Raw genomic sequence first — 26,680 nt, forward strand, 5'->3', positions numbered from 1 at the left:
TCTAAAAAAGTGCTTATTTTTCTACACAACAAACTTTAATTCAATGATTTCAAATTCTGCTGTACATAAGAACTTTTGTGTTCCCCTGCAAAACTTTATTTTAAACCATAGTTTATTGAATAATCTACTCATTCTCCATAGATATTTCTATAATAAAGATTATATATTAAATTCTGAACTAGGATTATTTCTTCTATCACTTTTTCACAAGTACTATAGTGTTTTCCTTTTAATACAAGTTATCAACTTTTTCATGACTTATTTATTTTTTTAATCTTCTTTATTTTTTTTAGTGGATTTCAAATTCCTTTTACTATCTTTTCTTTCAAATACATTTAGGAATAATTTATCACTTTAACCATTCATTAAAAAGTATTAATTGTTAAACTCATATATGTTATCTATGTTTCTACTAGTCTCTGATATGATAATATTTGACATAATTTCTGTCCTCACTTTACAGAATCTGTAGAAATTTTGATTAAAATTGTAATTAATATACTTTTATTTGAGGACTGTTTACCATCTTTGGAACATTCAGCCATCAGTGTTCTGATATTTCTCTCCATTTAAATTAGTTTTCCTGTGTTTCTTATTATATGTTTTATATTTGATACTTATATAATTTTATTTATCTAGGGCCCCCACAATTCTTATTAAGGTTATTGTTAGCTGTTTTGATTTTTGATTTTTAAATTTTTTGAATCATGTTCTTTTCCCATTATGTCTTCTAGTGGATTTTGCTCATATGTAGAAAATCTTAGTTTTTAAGTAGTTTTTTAATAATCAGTTGACATATTTTAACTCCCAAGTTTCAATAATTTTCAACTCCTTGAATTTGTGGTATTTCACCTGAATATAAAGAACATATTAACACCATATTTTATGACTGTATTAACAAATACTATTATACTTAAAATATTATATTTAATTGATTTCAGTGTTCACTAATTATCCTTTATTCTACACATTTTGATTTCTAATTTGTCCCTTGATAGAATGTCATTTATCTTTTAATTGGAAAAATTTTATCACACCATTTTGATTTCTATTTTTTCCCTTGATAAAATGACATTTATGTTTGAATTGGAAAATTTTTATTGTCTTAAATTATTCATAAATGCATTTTATAAGTCTAGCTTTTAAACATAGATGATAAATTTGCTGGGTATAAAGTTTTTGAGTTAAAATTTTATACATAAGTATTCTATTTATATTTTGTATTATCTGATGCTTATAATATTTCATAAGATCAGTGTGATACTCTTGATATAGGTACGGTGGACTTTGGAATTTTTTGTTTTTGTTTTTACTCTAGTCTAAAGAGGAAATAAGGAACTGGAAAGAAGCAGAGTTGTCCAGTCAAAATGTATATACATGTGGTGTGCTTAGAAATGTGCTAGCCATTTTGCAGAATACATAAATAACAGAAAATATACTTCATGTAACATCTATCAAATAATTTAAAACAATAGATTGAGTTGTTAGCACATGTGTACTTTGATAATTCAGGTAAGAGAAATCGCTCCGAATGCCTTGTACCCAACCACATAAAACCTATTTTTTAAATTGAAATATAATTGGAAGTAGAAAATTATTGACATTAGTAGACCTGTTTTAAATTGTCTGCTTCCCACATCAGAGCCCTGATTTGGTTTTCTGTCCCATCTCCCCACCATGCCTTTTGTCTTATTTTTTTCAAATGGCTTATTTCCAAACAGCCATTGAATTCATGCTGCCATGATCATGCAATCCCTTGGCCTTGTTTTTATTCTCTCTTTCTTTTTTGGGTAGTATTTTTATCTCATGAGGTACTATTTCTCAGCACTCTCTTACTTCTCTCCTTCACTCTCCATGGTTGAAAATAATTACTCCTTTTAAAAAAATGTTTTCCTAGCATCTTGTTTTGATCAGTAATGTTTATACTTTTGGTCTAGTTTTACTCTACATTTATGTGTGTATTTTTTTATACTTTAAGTTCAATGTTTATGACATAATATTGGGCTTTTACTCCCTCATTTTCAGGTTTAGCTTCCAAGATAGTAATTTTTGATCACTACGTTTTTAATTAATTTAAATGAATTCTAAAAAATATCAGGTGTAAACAATATAATTTTTAATTAAATTAGCTTAAGTAGTACTGACATTATCTTTGCAAGAAGCTCAGATTGATTTTAAGTGTATGCCTCTATTGATGCAAAATTAATAGTTGAATGATGACTATGTGATAGTAGGATTATTTTCCCAGGACCATTTACTTATCTTGAAATTGTAAAATTGGCAACAAAGCATAACTGTGGAAGGAAATGACTAATTTCAAGGGATAAATATGGGATGAGGGAATATTAACATATTTAAAGAATTCATACAAAATAGAGGAAAGGGGATGATTTAACCAGACAAATGTGAGAAGTGATGAAAGCTCTAAGATGAATAGACAGAAATAAATATATGACTATTTTTGAAGATTTGCTTTGTTAGACTTCCCTGAAGTAACAGTAGGGTGTGAAATAACTCCTTTTTTAAAGTTCTAGAATACTGGACAAAATAAACATCTATTATCAGATTATAAGATGAAAGAAGGCTCTGATGCCTGATAGAAAACATAGGAGACAAACTGCTATTACTTCTGCTTTCTGCCTAGATACATAGCTTAAACACATCACAAAAAGGAAAAAGAGAGAATCAGGTAGTTTCACTGTGTTAAGGAAGACTGAGCCAATTATAATTTGGAGGCAGAAAAACAGAAAGGAGAGAACTATACAGATAAAAAGGTCCAAAAGGCTGGGTATGTGACTCAGTGGTAAAGTACCATGAGATAAGTCTCCAGTACAAAAAAAAACAGATAATAAACAAACAAGCAAATAAATAAATAAATAAAAATTTAAAAAAGAAGAAAAGAAAGAACCAATGCCAATACTCCTCAAATTATTCCATCAAATAGAAAAGGGGGAGAACTTCCAATTTCATTCTGTGAAGCCAGTATCACCCTGATACCAGCATCAGATAAGGATGTATCGAGGAGAAAACACTGCAGACCAAACATCCTTCAGGAATATAGATGCAAAATCTTAATATTATGCTAGCAAATAATGCTCAATAACACAATAAAATCATACATCTTTTAAGGTTAAACTGTTTTCATTCCAGGGATACAAGAATGGTTTAACATACACAAATCAATACATTCACCACATAAATAGAATCAAAGAAAAAAACTCATATGAGCATCTCAATAGATGTAGAAAAAGCCTTCCACAAAATTCAGCTCCCATGTATGAAAAAAAACATGAAAAGAACTAGGGATAGAAGAAACTTGCCTTAATATTATAAAACTTACCAAAGCCAAAGTCATACTGCATGGAAAAAAACTGAAAGTTTTTCTCTAAAAAATCAGGAACAAGACCTGGGTGTCCACTATCACTACTCTTATTCAATATAGGAGAAATTAGGCAAAAGAAGGAAATAAAAGGAATATGAATGGGGAAAAAAAGAAGTCAAATAAGTACTGTTTGAAGACAATATGATCCTATACTTTTAAGACCCCGCCTCCAAAAAAAAAAAACAACTCCACCAGAAGACTTCCAGTGTTGATGAACAAATTCAACAAACTAGAAACATGAAAAAAATCAATAAACAAAAATTAATGGATTTTCTATATACCAAAAATGACCCTGCCAAAAAAATATGAAAACAATTCTATTTGCAATAGCCTCAAACAGTGACAAGAGGAAGAAAGAACAAAGACATAGAAGCAAATCTTACCAAGGAGTTGAAAGATATCTACTGTGAAAATTAAAGAGTACTGAAGAAATAATAGAAGACCCTAGAAGATAGAAAGACCTCCTATGTTCATGGATAAGCAGAATTAATGTTAAGATGGTCATATTACCAAAAACAATCTACAGGTTTAACATAGTCTCCATCAAAATTCCAATGAAATTCTTATTTGAACTAGAAAAGGTTCTTAAAATTCCCATGGAGAGTAAAAGACCCAGAATAGCCCAAACAATTCTGAACAAAAAGAATAATATTGGAAGCATCACAATACCTGATTTCAAATTATACTACTGTTTTAGTCAGCTTTTTATCTGCTTTGACCAAAAGACCTGACAAGAATAATTTTTAGAGGAGAGAAAGTTTATTTGGGCCTCACAGTTTCACATGTCCCAGTCTACAGATGGATGACTTTATTCCTCAGAGCCTGAGGTGAAGCAGGACATCATGACGGGAGGGTGTGGTAGAGGAAGACTGCACCAAGAAGCAGAGAGAAAGAGACTAAGTTCAGCTCATAAAATATAAACCCCAAAGGTGCACCCCCAATGACCCACCTCCTCTAGCTATACCCTACCTGCCTACAGTCACCACTCAGTTAATCCTTATCAGGGGAATAACACACTGGTAGGTTAAGGTTCTCATAAGCCAATCTCACGAATGAGCTTTTGGGTGGACACCTTATATTTAAACCATTAACAACTACAAAGCTTTAGTAACAAAATTACAATGGTACTGGCATAAAAACCGATCTGTAGAGTAATGGAATAAAATAGAAGACAGAGAAAACTACACAGATAGTTATCTGATCCTTGACAAAGAGTTGTCTAAAACATACATTGAACAAAAGACAGCCTTTTAAATACATGGTGTTGAGTAAACTTGATATCCATATGTAGAATAATGAAACCAGATCCCTATTTCTCACCCTATACAGAAATCAAATCATAAATGAATCAAAGACTAGGAATTAGACAAAAATATTGCAACTGCTCTTAGAAAACAGAATCAATACCCCAACATATAGACATAGGCAATGACTTCTTCAAAAGGACTCATTAATCTCAAGAAATAATATCAAGAATTAATGGAGTGGAATTTAAAAAACTTATGCACAGCAAAGAAAACAATTTAGGACCATGATGACAAAACCTACAGAATGGGAGAAAATCTTTGCCAGGTATTCTTCCTACAATGTGTTAATATTCTGAAAACATAAAAAACTCAGACTTACCACTAAAACCTCAGATAACCCAATCAGTAAATGGTCAAATGGACTAAACAGACAATTCTCAACAATGGACAAATGGCCAACAAACAGATAAAAAAATATTCACCATTTTATCTATCAGGAAAATGCAAATCAAAGCTACACTGAGGTTTCATTGTACTCAAGGTAGAATGGCAGTCATCAAGAATACAAATAAAAATAAATGCTGGGCTGTCATATGAGGAAAAAGTAACACTTATCCTCTGTTTGTGGGATTTTAAATTAATACAACCACTATGGAAAACAGTTCCTTGAAAGACTAGGAATGGAACAACGAGGTGACTCAGCTATACTACTCCTCTGTATTTATTCTAAAGAATTAAAGTCCTTTTACTATGACCCATGTTTATGGTAGTGCAATGCTTTGTGGCCAAGTTATAAGACCATTCTAGGTATCTGTCCTCAGATGAATGGATAAAGATAATTTGCTGTATATACAAAATCCTTTGATGGACTATTCTCAGCTGTGAAGAAGATTGAAGTTATGTTAATTGTAGGAAAATGCACGGAACTGGAGACTATCATGTTAAGGAAATAAACCAGACTCAGAACATCATGGGTTATATATGTTCTTTCATATGTGGATGCTAGAGAAAAAAAAGGTGAATAAAGCGGGAATATCATGAAAATAGAAGGGAAACTAGGGTAGAGGAAGGGTATCAAGAGGAGGGAAGAAAGGGAGGAAAAAGGGAGGTACTGGGGAATGAAATTGACCAAATTATGTCATATATGCATGTACAAATATGACACAATGAATTCTACTATTATGTATAATTATAGTGCACCAATAAAAAATGTAAAAAAGTAATTTTAAATTTTATCTGAAAAACAATGAAATGCTATTCAGTGCTTTTAGGGAAGAAGCTAACTACCAATCATTGTCCTATGAAATAAGAATTTCTCTGGTTACTATGTGGAAAATAGGTTAAAAGAGAACATTGGCAATATATACACAATTGAGAATGGTTGTCCTCTTTAGTATACAATTGTACATTTATTAATTTATTTTGAGAAAGTCATCAGACAAGGATGAAAAGTTTGGGAGGACATTCACTTAATATTTACCAAAGGAGTGAGTTTAGGAAAGCTTATCTTTCTTCTTTTTAATATTTTATTTTGAATTATTTATTTTTAATAAGCATGCATTCTTTTAAATTTCATAAAAATCTACAAAACAATTTCATTTTTGAAAAGAAAATACTAAAAGACCTGAGAGTATGCTGTAAGGTAGGGTAGATTAGTTACCCATTCCAAATTGTTCTTTGTTTTAGATCTCCATTTCTTATGGGTTCCTTCCTGAATTCTGCCTTTTTGTGTAGTTCCTTTGTCTTGATAGTTCTATTAAATTGGCTTGAACATCTGTTGTTACTTTGAAGAACTCCAGTAATTAGGAGATTACTTCCACAGTGTGATCAAAAGGTTGTAGGACTTGGGGGTCTGGGGTTGTAGCTCAGCTGTGGAACACTCGCCTAGCATGCATGTGGTACTGGGTTTGATCCTTGGCACCACATTAAAAAATAAATAAATAAATAAAGGTCATTGTGTCCACCTACAAATAAAAAAAAATATTAAAAACAATTGTAGTACTTGTATTATATATGATTTGGCCTCATTTGATAACATCAAGCTGAGTAACAACTTGAGCTTGAGTTTCTTTATTTGTAAAACAGGTATAATCCTTATCTACTTTATTGGGTATTCTATATCCAAAAACATTTTATAAATTACAAACTACTATCATATGTAATTATATAATAATTATTACATATAAAATGTATGAAAAATTACATACCTACAGAGTCACAGACACACCACCTTGCAGGGAAATTTCATTTCTTCTTTATTTGATGATATAATTATTCTAGTATTTTTTTTCTTTCATAGAGTTCAAATTTGTCTTTCCATGGTGTTTATGTATTATGACTCTTTTTCCTTTGAAACCATGTGAAGTATTCCATCCTTTCTTCTATATAAGAATCATGTAATAACTAAGAAAGATAATAGGCTCAAAGTCTATAGATTTAGGCCTTTTCTCTGTAAAAAAAATGTCCAGTTTTTCACAACTTTAGAACATAGTCATATCTTCAGTAAAATGTATAAAAGGCATGTGAAATAAAGGAAATCCCTGGAGTTTATGTGTGTTTATGTGACTTCTTTTCCATATATAATTGAAGATTTGATTTGGTTTGATAAAATCTTTCCAAGATATATTTTTTTTATTGAAATAAGTAAAAATATGGTTTTAGGTAGCAAATTTCTGTACCGTCTTTAGGGGGCAGTGCTAAACCACTGATAAATGTCTTCATTTCTGATAAAGCTATTGGTAATGATAAATATGAAATAAAACTAAAATATTAATCCATGATATTTGTGATACAATTTTATATTCCCCTTAATATTACTTAAATTTTCTAGGTGGCCAAATGAAAATGATGGTTCATTTATTCAATAATTTATTCAATAAATATTTATGAAGTTCAATTATGAACATACATTATGAGATATAGATATGAATAAGGCAATGTTTCCTTTCCAATAACTTACAATTAAATAGGATAGGAAAGCCACATTGTGTTTGTACATGTGTTTATGCATGAGCACACTGTATATACACAACTTTTTCAGAATAAATATAATAACAAAAATAGCAGAATTTATTTTTATATGCCAGTCACTGTCAAGCAGTTAATTGCATGCTTATATAGTCCTATCAAAATGGGAATTATTATTTACATACTTTTTCAGATAAAGGAACTGAGGATTAATAAGATTATGTGATTTTCTCAAAATCACGTAGCTTGGAAATGTCAGAGCAAGGACATTAATGTATACATCTATTTGACTTCACAACCAATGCTCTTTGCCAATATGTCATCTATGATTTCAGTGTATATGTGAAATACCAAAATACACTTTGCACATTTACATAGTTACAGACATTTAGAAGTAAGTGAGATTATTTCTGTTTGTGATATATCTGAAAATTTTTATGTAAGACATGAAATCTCAACTGTATTTCTCATATATAAAATTATAAGAAAATAATATATTAGAAAGTTAATATTTATTGAGACCTATCATGTATCAGGCACTTTTTATTCATTACTTCATTTAATTATTAGGAAAAAACCCTCAATGTTATTTTCTATTGCAAAAATAATGCTAGTAAGACTGACAATGGACATATCTGCTGAAAAGTATCAGATAGTGGAACAATTATAACTCAAATTCAGGACTGTCTAATTTTAGAGGATAAGTGCTTAACCACTGCAATATGCTGAAACAAAGAATTAAGGTAGAAGATGCAAATAAAAGCATGGAGCATGATTAGGCAAGGGTGAATAATTCCACTTGGTTGTAATCTGGAGTGAGTAAAATTGAATAGGAAAAAAGGCTGAAAAGTAGTTTAATCATAGAATCTTGAAGTCATTTGAAAGAATTACGATATTATTTGCCATGTAATGGGAAATAATTGGAGACTTAAGTAGGGAAGAGATATCAATATTTTTTTTTCCTTAGAACAAAGAGATGTAAGAACTTTACCACATAATTGGATTAGATAATTACAGTACCATTAACAAAAACAAAGGAACTAGTGAAATGAAATGTCAATCTATGAGATGTAGACAGTTCTTAACCAGGTGTGCAATTGTTTATAATGCCATGCAATTTCATCTCTGAGGTCAAAACCAGTAACTAATCATGAATTGGTGACAAAAATGCCTATTTGACTTTTATTCACATTTGTGAACAACATATTGATGATCAATCCTATAAATGTTCTTGTTAGGATAAAGCTTTAGATTTCCCATATATATGTATATTTTACCCAGATAATCTGTAGGATTAAAAAATCTCTGTGATAATTACCTTTTATTACTGGTTGGACAATTGTGTATTCATAAATGATGGGCTTCTGTGTTCCAAATTAAAGAAAATTTCACTGACTGTCACAGGTGGCAAAATGCTCTCAGGAGTTATCATAATGTAGTGGAAACAAAGAAAATATATACCTCCCTTTTTAAATGGCAGCTATATCATCTTGATTTTTTAATATATTTTCTTTTATAGCATGTTGTGCCAAATAAGGTGTCCTGTAACAGAGTGGTTAGGTAAGCATAAGGTCTACCTATAGTCTGGCTGTAGAACTTTTATTTTTTTCTTACTTACCAGGTCTGAGACTTCAGGTTTTACTTGACCTCTCTTTATAAGATGAGGGGAAAAGAATATCTGCTCCCAAGGTCTGTTGGGTAAATAAAAATAATTAATGGAAAAGAATCCCATGATAATATAAATCACATAGTAATTTCTCAGTATAGCATAGATGTTATTATATTTTATAGGCAGCAACTAATTAAGGGACTATTTTATTGTTTCTAATTTACTGCCAATTGATAAGGGAAAATTAAAATGTGAATAGAAAAACAAATTCTTTGAAATATAAGGAAAAAGAAGGTCTTATGTTTTACTTTTAAAGGCAACAACTTTTTTTTGAGGGTGTATATTTGTGGGGAGGAGTTATTTACAATCCCATATGTAGAATTCTTTAGTCATTTCAATAATCATGATCTGTGTGTTATGCTGAACACTACATTGTGAAGCTCTTTAGACAAGTTTGTTCCTTTACTTTATGTTTATAATATAAATATGTAAAATTTATATATATTATATATATATATATACACACACACACACACACACACACACACACAAAATAAATGCTTTCATATTGTCAGTATTTAGCTATTTTGTTTATGTTGAGAGCCACAGCCGAAGGGGGCCCCAGCAAACTTTCAGACTGCCAGCTGATGATTGGCTCACAGCGGCCCCAGCAACTTCTAGCTGATTGGCTCCTCTGCGGTGATGCTCATTGGGCTGTTTCCCTGCCCTTTCAGACCACGGAGCTGCTCATTTGGGGACTTTTTGGCTCCGCCCACACGACCCAGCCAATCGGCCGCAAGAGCAGGAGGAGGGGGGGAGGTTGAGAGGCTTGTGGGAAGCCGGTGGTGGCAGTTGGGCTCTGAGGGTTTTTCCTGAGGAGCTGTTTTGTTTGGCGTGTGTGGTTCTAAAAATAAAGTTCCTTTCTTTTGACAAGTGGCTCCTGAATTGTGCCCAGACAGACTGCGGCATGTTTAGTCTCATGTTTTTATAAAAATGATTTTATAACACGTTATAGTTACACATAGTATTTGGGTTCATTTTGACATAATCATACGTGCATAGAATTTAATTTGGTCCATTTTAGGCCTCAGTGCTTCCTCTTTACCTCCCCTTCTCTTTCTTCTCCTCCCTTTCCCTATTCCCTTTTCTATACTCTATACTGCTCTTCCTTCTATTTATGTAGTTTTTAATTTGATGTGTATTAAGATAGAATGCATTGTGATTTTATACATTCACATGGTGTAATTTTATCAAATTCATTCCACATTTTCTCTTTCCCATTTTTCTTCCCTCCTTCTCGATTTCCTTCTTCTACTCCACTGATTTTCCCTTTATCCTCATGAACTCCGATCTTACCCGCCCCTCTTTTCCCTTTACTTTTCTCTAAATTCCACTTGTGAGAAAAAAAAAACATTCAACTCTTGATTTTCTGAGTCTAGATGATTTCATTTAGCATGATGTTCTCTAGTTTTATCCATTTACTGGCAGTGCCATAATTTCATTCCTTTTTATGGCTGAGTTAAACCAATATGTATATATACTACATTTTCTTAATCCATTCATCTGTTGATGGGCACCTGAGATGGTTCCATAACTTGGCTATTGTGAATTGTGTGCTATAAACATTGATAGATGGTTTAACAATAGAATGTTTCTCCTCCTCCTCCTCCTCCTCCTCCTCCTCCTCCTCCTCCTCCTCCTCCTCCTCCTCGTCGTCTTCTTCTTCTTCTTCTTCTTCTTCTTCTTCTTCTTCTTCTTCTTCTTCTTCTTCTTCTTCTTCTTCTTCTTCTTCTTCTCTTCCTTCTTCTTCTTCTTCTTCTCCTTCTTCTTCTTCTTCTTCTCCTTCTTCTTCTTCATCATCATCATCATCATCATCCTGAGAAGTGGGATAGCAGGGTAATGTGGTAATTCCATTTCTAGTTTTTTTTTTTTGATCACCATTCTGTTTTCCAAAGTGGTTGTACTAATTTTCGACCAACAATGTGAGTGTATCTTTTTCCTGACATTCTTGCCAGAATTTATTATTATTTGTATTCTTGATGATTGGCATCACTGAAGTGAGGAGAAATCTCAAGGTAGTTTTCATTTGTAGTTTCATGACTTCCAGATATGTTGAACGTTTTTCATATTTTTGTTGGTTATTTGTATTGGGATCAAAAATAAACACGAAGACCAATGGAAAAGTATAAGAAACAGGCAAACCCACATACCTACAGACATGTAATACTTTGCAAAGGTGCTAAAAATGTATGTTGGAGAAATGATAGCCTTTTTAACAGATGGTGCTAGGAAAAAATGCATATCCTTATGTAGAAGAGTGAAAGTAGATTTCTCTCTCTCACTAGTGAAATTAAAGTGGACCAGATAATTTGTAACTGCTTGAAGATAACATGGAGTCAATAGTCTAACGTATTAATGCAGGCATTGACTTCTTTAACAAGTCTCCTTAAGCTCAAGAAATAAAATCAAGAATAAGTAACTGGGACAGCACCAAATTAAAAAGCTTCTGCACAGCAAAGGAAACTAGAGTGTGAAGAGAGCTTACAGAATGGGAAAAAAAAAATCTTTGCCAGCTACTTCTCTGACAGGGGATTAATATTCAGAATACATAAAAAACCTTAACACCAAAAATGCAAATAACCCAGTCAATAAATGGGCAAAAGACTAAACTCCTTTCTCAAATGAAGTTATACATATATATTTTTAAAAATCCATCTGTTGAACATTCAACAGCCTCTCTGAATAAGGAACTTTTTTTTTTTTAGTTCTTACAAAATTTCTTGTTATTTCATTGATCTTCCCATTTCTATTCCTTTCTAATGTTTGTAACTTCTGCTGTTCGGGTTTTGAATCTGTTTGTTCAATTGCCTAGCTTTCTTAACTTCTAATGTCTCATCTTTTATTTTACTTTTGAAGAAATTTCCTTAGATATATTTTCCAATACTTCTGTTGCAATTTAAGTGTGCATGTATTTATTTTGTAGCATTCTGTTCTTGTTTCATGGATGCAGATTATTTTCTATTCTTCTGACAAAACTAATGTTTTTTAAAAATATTTATTTTGGTATTTCTTTAAATATGTAGTGATTTTTATTTATAGTTAACTAGAACATTAGAAACTATTTATGTGAATGGATGTCTTTGAGAGGTGGGTTTCACAGTAGAGATTAAAATATAGACCTCACCATTTTCCTGGTAATTTCTAGATCTTTTTTTTTTTTTTTTTTTGGAGGTGGTCTTAGTTATTTTTTTTAATTAGTTGAACAATACCACAGATTTTAAGGAAAGAGTGTTTTTTTTTTTTTTTAAAAAGGTTTATTTTGGCTCACAATACTAGTTGTTTAATTCTGAGGGGCCATATCTGGCAATGACCTTGTGAGAGTCCTGAGGCAGTGATAGTGAAAGGGCAACCCAACATGAATGTGTAGTTTCCCTCTTTTAAAGCCTCCAGAATTCAATCATGGGGACTCCACCTTGATGACCTTATTCAATCCTAATCACTTCCCAAAGGCCCTATTTCAAACACTATAGCTAGATTAAGTAACTACTCTTTGAATGCCTCACAATGGGCATTAAACTCCAATGTGAGTTTTGGAGGGAACAAATCATATTCAAACTATACCAGAAGTCAGTTTCTAAAGAAGTATATTCTAGTCTTTGACCTAGGAAACAGAAATCTGACTGTCATGTTTTCTAAGGAAAATATGGAAGGGCACTGATGAATTGGAAATTTTCATTTACTGCATGTAGGCTATGCCTTATTCTCATTTTATGAGAGGCATCTCTTTGCTCAGTGTATAGGAATACTTAGAATTTATAATCTTTTTGTTTCAACTCTTTTGGAAAATAAACCTCTAATTTTTTGCTAGTGGTGAAGGTTTTGTTTCCTGATTGAGTGAGAAGATGAAACTAGGGATCTGACTCTGATAATGAGTTTTATGCTTTTTAAAATATATTTTCATTTTTTAGTTGTAGATGGACATAATATCTTTATTTTTTTATTTTTATGTGGTGCTGAGGATCAAACCCAGGGCCTCACACATGTTAGGTGAGCGCTCTACCGCTGAACCACAACCCCAGCCCAATTTTTATGCTTTTTAAGAAACTCTACACTGATACCTTTACTGGTAGCCATCCCTCCATTTCTTCCCCCATGCAACCACTTTGCTTTCATTGTTCTCAAGTTTGTTAAATCAAGTAATACCTACCCTTCTCTTTTTTAATCTAAATAAAGTTATCCATCATTGTCCAAAAGTTTTCTTGCTGTTGCTTATCTAATAACATCTATCATGTAGCCCTTGTCCTTATGGTTCAAACATTTATATGAGTTCTTTGCTGTCTCTTTTGTAGGATTTGGAAGGTAACAAAGGTAAATTTGTAAGGTTAACATGGGAGTCTTGTTGGAATTTTAAAAATATTACCGCATTATGATATGAAACTTTATGATATGACTTATATGTTTGATTTTGGTGAATATTTTTGTTCGTTTTTTTTTTTAGCAATTTCTATTTACTTTCAAGTTCTTTAACTGCTTTTCCCCATAATTTTATGCCTACATTAAATACTTGATAATGTGAGATTTTTTTTTTCATTTATTACTATTCAGATATTTTCTTGGGTCATTATCATGTCCTGTTTTTCATTATGAAGTTTGTTATTTTAGTCATTTTCATCCAGTTTGTTCACTTTCAATTTAAATTGATTTATGCATTTTTTTCCTAAGTCACATGGCATAACTAGATAGCTGGAAGGAAAAGCTGACTTTTGTTTATTGAGACATACAGCAAGTAATTTATATAATTTGATTGATGTTAAGATATCTAAATAACATTGATAATATATTGGTACAATATAAATTTAATTTCAGAGAACTTCATCTACAATAAATTTGTCACCAGGAGAGGTGGAAGAAGATGATGATGATGAGAACACATGTGGGCCTTCAGGAATTTGGGAAGCACTGACTCCTTGTAATGGATGTAGGAACCTTGGCTTCCCCATGCTTGCACAGGTAAAGGTTTGCTTCTAGAAAGTTACATACAACATAAAAATAGTTGCCTACTTTATTAAGATTAAATTTTTCAAAATTTTATAAATTGAATTAGTATCTTGTTCACTTTATGACTTCTTTAGTTAGCTTATTGTGCATGTGTGTTGCTTAGGCATTGACATAATTTTCATAATTTTTAGTTTTTGAATTTTGATTATAATGCAGAATATGTACCATGAGTGTTTTAATATTTATAGTCCAGTAATATATCATTTTAAAGATTACTATTTTAAATAAATAATGAAAAGTGGTTTAAAGATATAGGGAATTATATTTGGACTGTTTAATAGCATAGTCAGTGATATAAACATGTTTATTTTTTCTCACCACAATGGGAACATCATAGAATAAATTGAAAATATATTCTCAAGAGATTTTGAGGTAAATTACAAAAATGAGAAGAGAACACTAAAACATTGACTATAAGTTTTAGATAATTTTTAGATAATTTCATTATTCATTAGGTTCTACTGTGTTACCTTCAAATTCCTGATACGTGGTTTGGACTATAAACCCTTAGAGGAATTTCAAAGATGAGAAAAATATTTCCTTTAAGGAAATTTGAAGCTAAAATAAAAATATATCTGCACAAGATGAGAAAGAACTTAAGATAAAAAACTATAATGTTAATATAATGCCCAGCCTGGGCAACTTAGTGAGACCCTGTCTCAAATAATAAAAAGGGCTGGGTAGGTATCTCAGTAGTGAAATGCCCCTGGGTTCAATCCCCAGTACTGTGAGAAAACCTCTTCATAGAATTTTTAAGATAGCTTATCCTGATCTTTACAGAGTTGTTGTCAATATATACTGGATTGAGTTCCATAAAGGTAGAAACCCAAACCTTTGATGCTCAAGATCCATGGCCTAATATCAGCATTGTTACTGGCTTAGTTAGAGTAGTTGAATGAACTAATAAACAAATGTGTATTTTGTAGATTTTCACATCTTCCCTTAAACTTTTTACATACTATGTAGATTTTTACCTCACATCTATATATGTAAAGGAAAAAAAGAAAATTAACAAGCATAACTTTTATATTTTGTTTAAATAAACCTCATGTGCTTAACAATGTTATAATAATTGACCCTTTTTTACACATGCTTTTATTCCTAAAATTAATGTCTTTGTAAAAATGTTTTATCATTACTTTGTGTTATATCTTACAAAGTAGAATTCTTAAAACTATTAAAGTATTATAGCTTTCACTTTAATAATCAGATTACCAAAAATTATCAATAACATGGTTATGTTTCTCCAACAGCTTACTACTATTTACTTTATTATCTTATTTTATTATTTTATTAGTATTGATAGTGACTTGCTTTTGATTTATAATGTTTTAGTATTTAGTTTTTTTCCTGTCAGTTTTCTGGGAAGACTGGTAGTTTCAATAAATTTATTACTTTCTTGATATTTTTAGATTTTAATGTTTTAATAGTTACATTTATCACAAAATTATTCCCAGTTCATAGCCTTTTTGGTGTTAATTTTTATATGTGTATGCAAGTATGTTGTATAGTTTATAAAGCTATCTATAATTCATTAAACTTCTCAGAACTATTTTTTGATTAATTCATCTCATCTAGAATTTTTTTTATTAGTTGTTAAAAACATTACAAAGCTCTTGACATATTATATTTCATACATTTGATTCAAATGGGTAAGAACTCCCATTTTTACATCTAGAATTTCTTTAAAATAAATTCCAAATATGGTTCTGTACTGATTTTTTTCTATTGATATCTAGTTTTCTCATCACTTTCCATTGAATAACAATGCACATTCTTCTCATTATATTTCATCTTTTACATTTTGGCTTTACCTCTGAAATCTCATTTATTACTACTTTCCTAGAATATAAATAACATGATTCACTGTTGATATTACTTTGTGTTATTACATTAAAACTATTAGGTGATATAATTGCTTGCTTTTTAAAATTTGTAGTGTACAACCACTATGTCACATTTAAAAAGTATCCTCATTAGGATTTTGTTACTATAGTAAATCTCCAAATTTACTTGAGATGTAGTATTTTTTTAAAAAACTAGACTTAATCTAACAAACCAGAAGTAGTAGTATTCTTTTACTTACTAATGTTCTTTTCACTTTAAATTTTTAAGACTTTGTTTATGTATATCTGTGAATATTATTGTCTATGGGCTTACTTTTAGCCTATCTATGACATGTATATATGTATATATTTTAATTATAAAACTATATCAAAGAATTGTATAGTTTTTTAATTAAAATACACACACCTATATGCAACTTATATCATCTTCAAACTCGGTTTTTTGTTTATTAGCATTTTCTGGGTATCTGATCCATCCATTTATGAATACTAATTTAAAAATATTTTTATTTTATTTATCCTTGAACTTACTTAAAGACTCGAATACTATTTCATTAAAAGAGGTAAAAGGATATGTTGTTTCAGAATTTTAAGGAAACTTTGTGACATAATAAGATCTGGTGGTAATAGCCATTAGGATTTATAATCAGAAAAAAAAATGAGACAATATTTGCTATAGGAAATATGAAATTTAAAGATATTGAGTCAGAAAAATAGTATTGAAGTGTTAGAGGGCTGGGGTTGTGGCTCAGTGGTAGAGTGCTCACCTAGCATGTGAGAGGCACTGGGTTCAATCCTTAGCACCACATAAATAAATAAAATATTTTTAAAAAAGAATTAGAAAAGAAATTCAAAATGGCCTTTGCTATTAATAACCAGTGCACTGATTAAAATTACAGTGATTGTCCAGGCACTATAATGTGGTTAACAGTTTGTAAATACAAAGATGTTTGGTCCCTACCTAAAGACAACTTGCAGTATAGTTGCTTTAGAAATGTTGTAGGAAATCATCAGCATCAAATGAAATGTATTGAAATCAAAGTACATATCACATGAAACAATTTTTATTAAAAGATATGAAAGTTTTTTTTAAAAGTTTTAAATTTAAAATTATTTGCCCCAAATAATTTATTTTATGATTAGATATAATTTCTCAATAATATATTCTTGGAATTTGCAAAACTAAAACATACAACCTATAAAATGTTTTCATATTTGGTAGCCACTTTTTTTTCACATATCAAGCATTTTTGGAGGTCAATACAAATCATTGAGCTGTGTGCACTATTTAGGGCTCAAAGAAAAAACATTTCTTTATAGTCCACTACAGGAAGCTTCAAGATTGGTGCCATTAATATGGTGCTGTGTAAATTTTGATGTACCCAGATTTGAAGGATTAGGAAAAATTATATGTTACATTAATTAATTTAATAGATTCCAGAGAACTTGTATTAAATATCTTTTATATTCAAATCATAGTGAACATGAGTATTATGAAAATAATACAATCTTAATTGGGGTCCACATTACCTATACATCTGTTCCTAGATGTATCAGTTTTAGAATCATGTTTACTTGAAAAATTAGAATATTGATCTACTTTCCAGTTTTTGTCTAGATTTTGAATTGATCTTATATTCAAGTTTGATTTTTTTGTTTCACCTCCCAGAATACTAAACATAGAATGAACAGGCTAAAAGATGGGCACTTTAGAATTTATGCTCATGAATATATTATATTGCATTTTATCATTTCATTGAGACTAGACTGAAATTGCTACAAGCAATTCCTTTCAAATTCGTGAAAATTTAGATTCTGAATACCTTTGGGGAATAAAAATTCTTAGAAAATACTAAGAATTACTGTACATATAAGCTTTATAAAATAATTTCAAAGCAGTTAAATAAGATTTAAATTGGGCAAAAAATTAGAAGTGAAATAAATGAAACCAGTTTTTAGAAAATATTATTAAACTCAAATTTGTTTTACAACATTCCTGACCATGATAATTGCTACTCTTTACACAGTGCCTACTATGTACTACATATTTTCCATGTATTTGTGCCTACTATGAACTGGATATTTCCCATGTATTATTTCTAATTTACCAGCCTAAACATTTAAAGGAGGACACATAATATGTTCAATCACAGTTAATGAGTGCCGATGCTACGGTTCACACCTGGACTTAAAAACCTGTACTATCGGGCTGCTTTCCTGGATTCATTTACATTTTCTTGCTTCTTATTGATTGCTTTTGTTAATGGTTAAAAACTGCATTTTAAAAATTTTAGGATTTTCTTTAGCTATAAGGGAAGATCATATTTTTGAGAGCAACCATCAACATTTTCTTTTTGTCTTCTATTCATTTAATAATAGATATTAAGTTAAGGTGCAGTTAAAGACAGCTGAGAACTTGCTCTTAAATTGCCATTAGTTTTATTGCTACTCTTCTTGTTATAGAGCAAATGTCGTTAGAGCAGAGAATTTGAGTTGATGGATTATATTATGATGAATGATACCGCTTTCTTCCACAGTCTTAGATGATGCCCACCTCTGTATCCTGTATAGAGAAGATCTTTAAGGTTCTTTACTAAAGAGAGTAATCCCCCCTGGTTTCCATCCTGTTCACTCATGCAGCCTTCACTCTGCAAGGGTGAGATGAGATACTGAATTTTTCCTGATGTTTCAACAGGCTTGTCAGAAATTTCTACTCCTACTATCACCATTTTCATGCTGCCCTCTGGGGCGAGGCCAGCACCTCTTGCTGATGAACTTGGAGTTACCCTTTAAGGACAAGAATGTACTTGGCAGCTTGAACTGTCAAAATATTTAGACATGCTGGAAAGCACTCACTTTGCCTTGTAGGCTGTGCTTCCTCCTGAACCTGAAATCTTCTCTTTCCAGTGCCGTTTCTGCCCTGAGCCTGCAGTGTTGGTATCAGCCACATTCACAGCACCTATGGTGCTTATTCTCAACACTACTCCTGATGCTACTGTTGTCCCTTTATCAGGTTCTATGACTGCAGGAGTGTGTGAACTTTTGAATGTAGTATATGTTGGATGCATGTTGGAGTCATTCCTCACTAGAATAACCAAAATAGGTGAGATCAAATATTTCAGGCTTCATGTGAAGATTCCTGATGCTAACTTGCTCTTTATCCCCTCCAGAGAACTTCATGACTTGTGCCTAGGGGGAGAAAAAATAAGTAAAGAAAGTGACACCAGCAAGGTCACCTGTCTCTTCCTGTAACTAAACAGGAAGAAATTGTTGCACATATGACATGTTTGTATAAGTGATAGCAGCAGGGAGACATTATGTCCCACAATATATCAACTTATCTAGGTTGGAGTAGGATGTTTTCAATAACAGATTAGATGGTCAGGATGCTGTGGGATGCATTGAAACACTGGATATGAAATTAAAGAGTTGCTGACAACTAAGGGATCTCTAAAATTCAGTTATGGGGAATAATTTGGAGAAGAACTAGGAACCTCTCTAGTGTGCCCTAGCTTCCAAATGAAGGATCATCTGGCCTTGAGTTCTTTCAAAAGTGGTGCATTCCCAAGTTGAATCTCATTTCTAAGGACAGGGCCTTTAGTTGCTTTCCCCAAAGTGTCCTGGCCCATCTTTTGGTTTCTTTAAAGACTTAGCTCTGGGCTCTTGTCCTCTTCCTCAAACACAGGTATGTCTGATTTATCCCCAGTTGGAATGACTTGAGTACGGCTGAAAGCCTCCACTGGTGGTCTCAGGATGTAAACAAGATATTCCCAGTGAGCAAAAAGATCTCTTGTATCTGAAGGAGGACACAGTTGCAGGTAAAAAGCACGGCCAGTAGCAAGCCTCAGGTGGAGCTGTTGTTTGTGGCTGTTATGGATGGTTATCTTTACAAACTTCAAGGGAAGCAGCCTGGTTAATTCTAAGGTCTGTGTAGGCTTTTTAGCTCTTTCTTGAGTGGCAAGGCCACAAGGGGCATAGTCTTTACAGATAGCAGCTGGCCGGGCCAGCAGCATGACATCAGGTAGTGTGAGGCAAGGGCTGGTGCGAACAACACCCATAGTCACCATCCGGGCATGGTTGTGCACATCAATCAATTCTCCTCTTTTACTGATCTGGATAAAGTCACTCTCAAACATTGGTGCATATCTGAATATAGCATACTCCCCTTTGTACAGTTGTTGCTGCAGTTTCCCCATGGAGGTATTAAACATGCCCATTGCAGGACTGTTTTGGGCTGTGTAATATGGTAACATAATCTGGTCGTTCATGGCTATTTTATTAAGCAAGTTTCTAATGACTGTTCCACACATTCAACAACACACTTACACAGCGTCCTGTTTCACTGGCCTCTCTGGCTGATGGGCAAGCAGTTGTCTTCTGCAGGTTTTTTTGTCCCGGGGCCACTGAGGACCCCCTGAGACGTTGATCAGTGACTGTTACAGAGATAGTCAGGCCCCTCAGTCCAGATGGTGCCTGTCTTAATGCATGAACATGTGGCCACACACTGATGTTGGGCCCTTGTGAATGTCAGGGCATTCAGATTTGGGTGCTTACTTGGAAGGGACCTCTTTAATTCCATAACTTCAACTACCAGTTGTAATCTTCTTCAGAGAAGTGTCTCCTCTGCCTAAACTAACCCTGTGGGACCACTTTTACCCTCCTGCCCATTGTGACCTGTCCTTATCACACCTAGCTTTGTCTCTGTCACCCAGTGGCCCCTCCCTCAGGGCAGGGACATGTTGTCTCCACTCCACCTCACTTACTCACCCTGCCAGCTTGCCATAACTCAGTAGGCCATTCCTTCTCACCAAGAGACCTGTGTAGGGGGTCTTAATATACATTGGCAAATTGCTTTCTAAAAACAAGTGTAGCAAAATTTCTGTTACGTATAAGAGTTTAAAATATACTCTAGGGTTGGGACTGTAGCTCAGTGGTAGAGTGCTTTTGCATGAGGCCCTGGGTTTGATCCCCAGCACCGAAAAAAAACAAACAAAAAACAAAAAAACCCAGTAAATAAACAAATACAACAAAATATATTTACTCTACATACTCTTTTTCTAGCACTTCTAATTGTAGATATTTAGTTTAAACACAATTGTACAAGTTGATAGACAGGTTAGTACAGGATGGATGAATATACACAAAATTAATATATAAAGATTCATATCTTATATTAGGGGATTGGTTAAATAAATTATGGAGCATTCTGTCAAAGACTATTCTGGACCATAAAAATTATTATGTAGTTCCCTATTTATTGACCTAAAAAGATATTCCTAGCATTTTTTCTTAAAGGAAAAAGCAAACAAATAATATTTCAAACTATTAACATACATGTAATTCAATTTATATAAAATCATTTGCATGTGTATCTAGATATAGAATTACATTCAATGAAGTGTTTATCAATTGAATAATATAATTTTTATTCTTTATGCTTTTTTTAAAAAATATTTTTTTCAGTTATTGATGTACCTTTATTTTATTCATTTATTTATATGTGGTGCTGAGAATAGACTCCAGTGCCTCATACATATGAGGCCAGTGCTCTACCACTGAGCCACAACCCCAGGTCTATGCCTTCTATTTTTATTAGAAAATTATTATTTCTATTACCAAGAAAAATAAAGCTGAACAATAATAATAATAATAATATCAAGATACTATTTAAATAACAGCAGCTCTGGGAATTGTATAATTCAACATATAATCTTATTATGTTGCTGAATTTATCCTTCCTAAAACTTTAGAAGAACCAATGTTTCAAATGTGGAAATGATAAATGTTAGTTCAGTAAGCTGGGTAATCAGTGGGGACAGTGCTTAAAACTATTTTATTGATATTATAAGTTAAACTATTCAAACAGTATTCAGTTAATAATGAACATGGCTATTGTATACAGAATAATTTCCCCTACCCCCAGGATGTCCATCCACATTCTAACCTTTACAGCCTGTGAATATATTATTTACATGGGTAAGGGAACTTGTAGATGTGATTAAGTCAGGCTTCTTGAGATGGGCAATTATCTGTATTACTTATAATATTATATATAGTTTGGATCTAAAATATCCCCCCAAAGTCCAGTTGTTAAAGAGTTGGTCCTCAGTCTGTGACAATCTTGGAAGGCAATGAAACATATAAGAGGAGTCTAGCTGGATGAAGTTAGGTCATTGGAGGTATGCCCTTAAAGGGGATATTGGGACCCTGGCCTATTCTCTCTCCTTTTGCTTCCTGGCTGCCATGAAATGAGAAACTTTCTTCACCATACGTTCCTGCCATTACGTGCTACCTTACTAGAGTTTCAAAGGCAATGGGGCCAAGTGACCATGTACTGAAACCTCTGAAACTGTAGGTCAAAATAAACGTTTCTTCATTATTAGTTGATTCATTCAAGTATTTTTTTTATAGATAGAAATCTGACTAACATACTATGCTAGTTCTACCATTATATTTTAGGAACAAATAATTCTTATTCTGGTTTCACAGATGCATACATGAAGAATTTTGCCTTGAAGTAGATTATACCCCAAGTTTCATCCATAACAGATTTTTATGAGAAGACTTGGAATTTTTGAGCTGATGAGATTTTTGAATTTAAGTTGATATTGTGCAATGGTTTGAGACTTACAGGAATGCTGAGATATGAGTTAAATGTATTTTACATGTAGATGTTGGTGAATATTTAGGATTCAGAGGATGCATTGTGATAAATAAGATAATGCTCATCCATATCCATATCCTTATTCTAATCCCCAGAACCTATGACTATATTGCCTAATGTGGCAAAAGGGACCTTTCATATGTAATTAAGGATCGTGAGATGGGATGATTATTCTGAATTACTCAGGTGGGCCAAGTGTAATCGCAAGAGTTCTTATAATAGGGAAGGTAATATGATGAGAAAAGCAGAGAGAGATCTGAGCATGTGACACTGGTAGCTCTGAAGACGAAGAAAGGGCCTATGAGCCAAGGAATGCTGGGGGTCTCTTGATAATGGAAAAGGCAGGAAACAATTTTTTTCCCCCTGAGTGTCCAGAAGTAACCAGCTCTGCTGATACCTTAACTTTAAGGTATATAACATTCCTTTTAGGCCTCTGACCCCAATAACTGTCAGAAAAAAAAATTATGTTGTTTTAAGCTACTAAGTTTGTGGCAATTTGTGGCAGTAACTGTAGGAAAATAATATAATGATTATGGAAAATAGATCAGAAGACATTTCATCTATCATCTACTTATTCGGGGAACACATGCTTGCTATCTATATTTGGGCAGAAGGCAGGAAATACAGGTATAGAGAAACACATTTTAACTTTCCTACAAGCATTTATATAATCCAGGTTTTTATGATTTTATACAGTCATTTTTATAACTTTTAAAATAACAATTAAAATTTTGCCATTATAAAGTCCACATGTTGCACCATTTTAGGAAAGTATTGGTATAATTATATTAACAATTATGAAAACAATAATAATGTTAAAAATGAAACTAGCATTTATTGAGTGCCTACCACATGCCAGGTATTTTAGTCAGCTTTCTTGTCACTGTGACCCAAAGACCTGACAAGAACAACTTAGAAGAAGGAGAGTTTATTTTTGCTCATGGTTTCAGAGTTCTCAGTCCATGGTTGGGCTGACTCCACAGCTCTGGGCCCAAGGTGAGGCAGAGCATGATGGCATAAAGATGTGGCAGAGGAAAGTAGCCCAGGATATGCCAACCAGTAAACAAAGAGAGAGAGCTCTGCTCACTAGGAATAAAGTATAAATCCAAAAGGCATAACCCAGTGATCTGCTTCCTCCAGCCACACCCTACCTTCTCACAGTTACTTCCAAGTTAATCCATATCAGAGGATGAATCCACTGATGAGGTTGTGGCTCTTATATTCTAATCATTTCACATCTGAATGTTTTTGCATTGTCTCAGGCATGAACTTTTGGGGGCCACCATGCATCTGAACCATAACACCAAGTACAGTAAAAACTACTTTACATTCCTTATCTTATATTTCACAATGATCCTATGACAAATTTTCACTTTAACATTTGAAATTGAATTTCAAGTGGTTAAAGAACAAGCTCAAGTTTGTATAGCTATTGTATTTGGTCCAAAACCCACATGAATACTTTATATGAAATTAAAAAGGTCTTTAACAGTGCACATTTTTTCAGGCAGAAAGAAACCTGTATATGATTTTCTATTCAGTAGTTTTCACTGTAACATTTCAATGTTAAAAAGAGGATATCAAAAATTGTTGATGTCATTCTTGTGTTGAGTATACTCAATTGATTCATCATTTTACATTGTGCTTTGAGAGTGAGTAGATTTCTCAATATTTTTATTATTTAGAGTCTAGATTTTTAAAAATTGATGGTTTGATAAGATTCATAATTTATTTAGAATCCCTCCTGTCTTCCCTATTATTTTATTCATTATCCATTTGCTGCATAAACATTATTATTGACTATCTGCTGCATGCAAGGTATACAGTATTAAGAAGTTTGGACATCCCTCATCCCTCATATTATTTAAAAATTTTGCTAGGTACTGTATGTAAGTAATACTATTTATTACCTATATAATCTTGAGCAAGAAATTCAGCTTCTCCTTCCTCCTTTTTAAAATGTGGAGTATAGTTCTTATTTATCCACTGGATTGTATGATAGTATCACAATAAAAATACTAGTTTCTGTATAAATTTCTTACTATACAAATACTAATTGGTCTTTTTCTGTTTTGTCTGTGGCCTCTAGAGACATCACCTTCTAAATCTGTAGAATTGTCAGGTTGAAGAAGAATATAAACCAACCTTATATAAGTGCTTTGAAAGTTGTCTAATATTAATTTGTATGTTTTTTGAAAATCTAGCAGTATATACAGTACTCTAGAAGTTAATAGTGATTAGTTCTAAAGCTTAGGATTTATGAGAGACCTCACTTTCCTTTGTCATATACTTATAACTGGTTTGAATTGTTTTCAACAAGCAGATCTAATTTTTCATAAATATTTTATGTCCCTTCCTTGGACAGGCTTTGCTCTGAGGTAGAGGCTGGTTTTTCAGATTCAAGTGGAGACATTGCCAAGGAATTGTTGAGACTTGGGAATTCTTGGAAATGGACTAAATGTGTTTGCATTTGTAATACTAGATTTGTGGGACCCCAGTAGACCTCCTGGAGCTGAATCCGATGCAATGACATCAGAGTCTTTATTGCAAGCTCGAGCCTGGACTCACAACCATTTCTGATACAGTGGTCCTGAGGAGTGAGTCCTGGCCTTTAGTTTAGTGAGTATTCATAGGTTTTTTTGTTTTTTTTTTGGATACTCTATGCATTACAACATCACACAGCAAATCATTTCACATTGCGGGAAAATCAAACAACAACTCTTAACATTGATTAGCACATTCATTGGTGGGAACAAGTTGGGTAAGAGTGATTGGTTAGTTCAAGTGGTGGATACTTTTGAACTGATTAGCTTAGGTCAGGAGGGGTTGCAAGAGTGTATATACTAAAATGCAGGGTTGCCTAATCATGTTATTAATCACCAAAACTACTAGGAGGGTTACCTGGTATTTCAAGTATCTTCCCTGACTCACTCTGATTGGTTGTTGCTATGGTCTGAAATTAGGCCTCAAGCATTCTTTGGTTTTTAGCTTTGTGCCTAGGGTTTTCCAAGGACATGGGTCATCCTCTACCCTTTGGACAGGCCCTGCTCTGAAATAGAGGCAGGTTTTTCAAAAACGGAGTCACACCAGTTTCTCACATTGTGATATTGTTAGCATCTGGGGGTGCTGCATTCATTGTCTTCATTCAACAAAGAAATGAAGAACAGGACACAGAGATAGCAAGGAAGAAGTAGGTGAAAGAGATACAGAAATAGACTTCTCAGAAGAGAAGGATCCCCAGAGCTGAGAATCTGATAGGGCATTTTGGCCTGTTCTCTTTATGGTCTCTGGAATTTCCACCTTTCCTTATTTCTTCTCCTGTCCACACACTCCTCACGATTATTGATTGGTACACCCCTGTTCATGCATCTGTTCTAGTTTTTCTATTGGCTCCCTTGCTTAGGAGCATGAGTACCAAGTGTATGTCTGATTGGGTCCCCAGCTAGTGTCCTAGAGCACTTTCATCAACCAGTTGACCTCAACAAAAGATCTTCTTTATGCTCCTTTGTTCTGGCCCTGCTCCCTGTGGTAACTGTAGGCAGATAGGGTGTGGCTGGAGGAAGTGGGTCCCTGGGGGCATGCCTCTGAGGTTTACATTTTGTCTTTGTTGAGCAGATCTCTCTCTCTCTCTCTCTCTCTCTCTCTCTCTCTCCCTCTCTCCTTCTTGGTGGCCAAGTCCAGTTCTGCTTTCCACCACCACACTCTTTTACCTGCTTTCCTCCACCACACTCTTTTACCATTATATTCTGTATCACCTTGGGCCCTGAGGAATGAAGTCAGCCACCTATGGACTAAGACCTCTAAAACTGTGAGCCCTCAAATAAACTTTTCCTCCTTAAAATTGTTCTTGTCAGATCCTTTGGTCACAGTGTCAAGAAAATTGACTAAAACAGTCTGTAAATATCT

General features: G+C 33.0%; 2 protein-coding genes across 7 annotated transcripts in view; one reads left to right on the top strand and one right to left on the bottom strand.

The window, feature by feature from the left end:
- The window catches only part of Anks1b (ankyrin repeat and sterile alpha motif domain containing 1B), a 1,073,357-nt gene that overhangs the window by 303,405 nt on the left and 743,272 nt on the right, over positions 1-26,680 (top strand). For all 6 annotated transcript variants that reach the window (XM_026398716.2, XM_026398722.2, XM_026398739.2 and 3 more), the window contains exon 9: positions 14,072-14,215. In XM_026398716.2, coding sequence (XP_026254501.2) covers positions 14,072-14,215 — 144 coding nt within the window. The remainder of the gene's footprint in view (positions 1-14,071; positions 14,216-26,680) is intronic.
- Positions 19,752-20,378, bottom strand: Garin6 (golgi associated RAB2 interactor family member 6). The gene has a single exon (XM_026398168.2). It carries the CDS (start codon positions 20,376-20,378, stop codon positions 19,752-19,754), a length of 627 nt encoding a protein of 208 aa, XP_026253953.2.

The sequence above is a fragment of the Urocitellus parryii genome, chromosome 5 (assembly GCF_045843805.1).
Source record: "Urocitellus parryii isolate mUroPar1 chromosome 5, mUroPar1.hap1, whole genome shotgun sequence".
NCBI lineage: Eukaryota > Metazoa > Chordata > Mammalia > Rodentia > Sciuridae > Urocitellus > Urocitellus parryii.